This window comes from Limanda limanda, chromosome 5 (assembly GCF_963576545.1).
Source record: "Limanda limanda chromosome 5, fLimLim1.1, whole genome shotgun sequence".
Classification (NCBI taxonomy): Eukaryota; Metazoa; Chordata; class Actinopteri; order Pleuronectiformes; family Pleuronectidae; genus Limanda; species Limanda limanda.
The window spans coordinates 6,106,456-6,112,087 of NC_083640.1; the positions used below are offsets into that span (position 1 = coordinate 6,106,456).

Consider the following 5,632-nt stretch of genomic DNA (forward strand, 5'->3'; position numbering starts at 1 on the left):
TGGAATTTGTTAGCAGGTGACCAGCCGAACATCCTATACTTAATGCTGTTAACTAAATTACAGGATCTAAGGTTCATTTTAAAAGGTTCACACCACCTGACAATCAAGGGGAACAGCTCCAACGTTATTTGCGAGATGCTGTCCCAAATAATATTCACTCCAGCCCAAATTTCTACAGTTTCACGAATACGTCAAATGATCTTTTTAGTTCAACCTGCGACACTTATAATCCTTTTAATTTAATATTTTTTTCCCTTAATAATCTAATCTGTTGTTTTGTTCACTGTATTCTTTTACGTACTGTTGATACTTAAGTCTTGCTTCAAGCTGGCACACAATTTTTTTTTCGGGCTAAATAAAGTCTTATGGGGGGGGGGGAGCAAACAAGAAATTGTGTATGAGGCAGAGGGATGCTTGCGGCGGTTTGAAAATCTTAGAATGTGAGAGAATACTCAACCAATGTGTTCACAGGAATCTTGAGCTTTCGAAATGAATAATGATATATATTTTTTCTGTTAATGACTGCCAATCTATTTATTTTATTTTATGTATTTGCTTATGAGACAGACTACATGAACTAACATTGTACGAAACACAGAATGAATAAATGTTTTTTTCAGACTTAAATTAGCTTGGTGGCTATATGAGCGGTTGATTATATAAATGAATTTTGAAGCCTATTTATGATAGTCCCAAAACACACACACGGAATTCCACTGCTCTCTCTCTCTCTCTGTAGAGATCAGGGGGGTAATCGGACACATGTGAAAACAGACTGGGTAAAAACCACAGTATCTGTCAATGTATGGAGCGGGGGAGATGTCTGGGCGCACGCTCGGTTTGGCTTGACACAGTTGAATGAATGATAGTCACAGAGAGAGCAGTAAATTACTGAGAGAGCTGGTAAAAGCTGTAAAAAACACAACTTTTCACAGTCAAAACATGTATAATGGACCCCAAATTGACCCTGTAATTTGACTTAGTGGAGCTGTGCATGGTTCCCTGGGTGTCTGCCGGGCTGTGTTCCCTCTGCCTCAGGCTGTGGAGCTGTCCATGGTCCTTGAGTCCGTAGCCAGGTGAAAATAAAGTGATTTTCTATCTTTTAAAATAAACTAGTGCAGTTTCACTTCTAATGGTGAGAGCTTCTCTCGATTTTCCATTGGAGGAAACCACAGACCCTTGAAACGAATAGTCACTCTTGATTGGCTGGTAGAAATGTTGCTATTGGTCACCCTGGGTCATTGCAGTACACACATGGGGAAAACCCCTCCCACTGGGGCAAAGAAAAAAAAATTAATGCTGTAAATGTAGAATCAAAGCTTTATTTACAGCGTGAACAAAACTGGCCCAAGCAGTGTCAGCCAAAGTCAGTCTACACCCAGATCTAGGGACTAATTTATGGCTTAAAATGGTTATTGGCATTCTCATGATAGTAGGATTTGGGTGGCAATCTTTCTGGCTTAAAATGGTTCTTGGCATTCTCATGATTGTAGGACTTGGGTGGCAATCTGTCCGAATCTGCCCCAGTGTACAGTCGCCTGTGGCGCATTACTGTGTACTTCGGATCAGCTTCCAGTCTAGTCTGAAGTCTGGCACAAAGGTCGGAGAGCTCCTGGCTGCGGAAGGATGGAGGCCGCACAATCCACCCAAACACCCCCTCAGATGTGCCGTCCTCCTCATCCGACATCATGTCGATGGTAATGCCACTCCAGAACTCCACCTCATCTGGCACCAGGACACTCTGCCTCGCTACAAGCAACTGAAACAAATCAGTACAATCAGCACAGTTCGATGACACAATACACTTTCAACTGTGAATTATTTGATGTGATAGTAGTTATCTTACCCTCTTCCTTCTCTGACGAGTCCGAGCTGAACTTTTCCGTACAGTTCCCAGATGTTCAAATTCTGGTTGACCATAGCAGAAGTTCCTCCGTACCGTTGCATAGTAGGTCTTACATGCAGCTAGAAAACAACATGATTAGCATGAGTTCAATACTATTAAAGCAGTCACTGAATCACTGAAATAAGATCCACATAAAAAGAACACTACACCACAAGTACTACAGCAACTTACAAACAATGAGGTCGGTTCCTAGACGGCGCCAATCCGGATTTCCAGCGAGTGTATCGACCAAATGTGTAGTCACGGCCTCGTTGTGTCGGGAGCTTATGCTGTGAAAACAATACGATAGAAAGCGTTCAGACAGAGATCGTATTTCATATAGACGTATATATATACTTTTTTAATCTTACGATTCCTCTGGATCATAGCGCTTGCAATTTGTCTTGGAGTTATGGAGACGTCGCACAGATTCCTGTAAAATACAAAGATGTAACATATATGAACAATCCGATTCTAACCACACATAAACATTTAAACGTACACAACTTCTTTAGCTCTAACAAATTTTATAATAAGTGGCTTCCCTTTCTTACATTCTTCCACTCTCTCCAGTCCCTGCCCCCTGATTGAAGGACCATACCCCCTCTCTCTTTTCTCTCTTTCTTCTTCCTTTTTATTTATTTATTTATTCTTTTTTTTTTTTTTTTTTTATTTATTTATACTTTGCAGCTTTAATGCTTAATTATTACTTAATAGAATTTTCAGTTATTTATTTATCATTATTATTATTTTCATTGGATTGTGTATTGCTCGCATGACCACGTTCATGTTGTCCTTTAATTAAGAAAAACATCCAAGGAGGTAGACTGTATATCTTACTCTTAACCCATCGAGATGCACAGTGTTTTTTTTTGGTGTCAATATCTTCATATTTTTAATTGTCGTTCAGAGATCATGTGATACTCAATGTAAATTTGACATTGTTTCTTGTTCTACTGTGCCTTACCTCCTTATAAAAATATTAAAACAAAAAACAAGCACTCATTGCTCTGTTTTTCTAACTTTCTCACTAATCCCACAGTTGTTTACAGGCTTTTCAGATTTGCCAGTTACATGGCTTTTTTTAAGCTGGACTCTTACCGCAAGCTTGGGACACTGCGCCCGTCTTTTCCTCTTCGGCTCCGGCCCACTGGGCCCGTACCTCTCCAGGGCAGTCAGCCGCTCGTCCATGGAAACCAGCAGAGCTTGGCTTGCGGCGGCGGTTTGAGTTAACTCGTCCAGCTTTTGATTCATTTCACGTTGCAAAGCAGTGATCTGGCGGGACACACCATTAATCGCATCCATCAGGATCCTGTCTGTGGGTGCAAGACCGTCTCCGTCGCTCAGTGGTGGTGATGGCGAGGTAACGTTCAGGGGACCTCCGTTCATCGTGGACACTACGTTTGAGATCCTAATCTCGCTGTGGGCTGAAATCAATTCAATATGTTTAATCACAACATCAGTACCACACAAAACAGGATAAGTGCATAAGTGAACGCTTAGGACAAGTTATTGTTCAAGAACTCTATATCTAGCATATATATATTCAGAGGTGTCAAGTAACGAAGTACAAAGTACTTTGTTACCTTACTTAAGTAGAAATGTTGGGTATCTATACTTTACTGGAGTATTTATTTTTCAGACGACTTTTTACTTCTACTTTTTACATTTTCACGCAAATATCTGTACTTTCTACTCCTTACATTTAAAAAATAGCCTCGTTACTCCTATTTAATTTTGGCTTGTTTTCATTCCGGTTTGTCATCGTTCAAAAACACACACAAAAAAAGGCAACACGACCTTGTTACAACTTTTACTTCTTCTAGATAGTCATGTTTGATTATTGGTAGTGTTGAGTCCAAAGGTCTCTTCAAACAATATATGTATTTGCATTGTAATAAAATGTTATAATTTTCAATGGGCATATTTGCAGTACAAACGGGTAGCCTAGTGCATCCCACATTTTTCAACATAATATTTTAATATAACATTATAGTCATAATGGCCTTTAGAAAAATGTGTTTTTTGGAGGAGGGGGGGGTAGTGCACTATAGGCCCCTGAGACGCGGCTTAAGAGTTTGTCCTTAATGGAAAAATGTTTTCCCTTACATTACTTTTACTTTTATACTTTAAGTAGTTTTGAAACCAGTACTTTTACACTTTTACTTAAGTAAAAAGCTTGAGTTGATACTTCAACTTCTACAAAACTATTTTAAAACCCTAGTATCTATACTTCTACTTGAGTAATGAATGAGAATACTTTTGACACCTCTGTATATATTGCATTACTATAACGTTCCATAGTGCTGCTTACCTTTGTCTTTAGCATCACTTGGTGGGTCCATATCTGGAATCTGTGGTATCGAGTCTCTTTCGGGGTCGTCGGGCAGCAGCAGCATTTCCTCTTCTAACCCTAACCCTAACCCTGACCCTAACCCTAACCCTAACCCTTCCCAGGTCTCTTCCTGATATTCTAACTTCCAGGGTGCGTTACTCTCTCCGGTGTGGTCTCGTCCGGATGCCACTGAATACTGCACAGCATCGGTTTGCCTTATTTTGGATTCCCTAACCCAATCTCCATTTACGAAATACAGTTTTCTATGCTCGTAATACTGCACATGAGAGAGATTCTTGTCACAATGTCCACAAACGCGCCTGAGTCTCTGTCTGGAGAATTCCATCGTGAAAATGTAAATACAAAGGTGATCCCTCGCTATTTTATTTGCTTCCTGGTCAGTCGTCTACGTCATCAGATGGATCGTCCAATCACATGCGAGCACATGGTCACGTTGAAGACCTCGCGAGACAAGAGCATATCCACTGTTAACAGAAATGCATTCCTGATTTATATTTCCGGCAATATTGCTCTCGTATCCACTCTGTACCTTGACTCCAGCGATTCTGATTCAGTGCAAGATGACGACGAAAAAATTATGGTTTTAGTTTGGAACATAAAAAAAGTGTCCAGAATGTTGTTAGGGTTCCTCCTCCAAACATTTGTACATTTGCAATGACTGTTACTGTTTTTACTACTGTATTACCCTGCCTATAGTGTATTCATATTTATATATATTTATATTTTTATCCTGCTCATAGTGTATTCATCGTCCCCATATCTTACAATTCCTGTTAATACTGTAATATTCCATATATATTTCTACTGTACAGATCCTATTTATTACTTTAATATGCACAATACTCATATACTTCTTATTGCCACACACCCTCCTCCAACCACTGATCATTGGAACATTTGTACATTTGCACTACTGTTAATTTTTTATTTTTTTTTGTACTACTGTATTACCCCGCCTTTAGTGTATTCATATTTATATATATTTTTATTTTTATCCTGCCCATAGTGTATTCATCGTTCTTATATCATACAATTCCTGTTAATACTGTAATATTCCATTTATATTTCTACTGTTCAGATCTTATTTATTTACATTTTCACTTTAATATGCACAATACTCTTTACTTTTACTGCCTTTTTTGCACTTCTGGTTTGACGCTAAACTGCATTTTGTTGTATATATACCTGTACTGTGAAATGACAATAAAGTTGAATCTAATCTAATGAAGCAAATCGATTATAAATTCTAAACTTGCTGTTTGAGATGCACAGAGGATCTTTTCACTTTCAAATAGGACTATTAACGTGCTGGGTGGGGTCTTTTCAGAGTGAAGCTGCACGTTTACTGGCCTTTTCACTTTTAAAAGGGCATGTTCATGTGCTGGGTGGGG

General features: G+C 39.0%; 1 protein-coding gene across 1 annotated transcript; it reads right to left on the minus strand.

The window, feature by feature from the left end:
• Positions 1–1,308: 1,308 nt before the first annotated feature.
• LOC133002007 (uncharacterized protein C14orf93-like) lies at positions 1,309–4,288 on the minus strand. The gene is made up of 6 exons (XM_061071734.1): positions 4,200–4,288; positions 2,987–3,312; positions 2,257–2,318; positions 2,078–2,175; positions 1,847–1,965; positions 1,309–1,759 (listed from the first exon to the last, which is right to left on the minus strand). The coding sequence occupies exons 1-6, from the start codon at positions 4,282–4,284 to the stop codon at positions 1,397–1,399; spliced, it is 1,053 nt and encodes a 350-aa protein (XP_060927717.1). The 5' UTR covers positions 4,285–4,288; the 3' UTR covers positions 1,309–1,396.
• Positions 4,289–5,632: the final 1,344 nt, after the last annotated feature.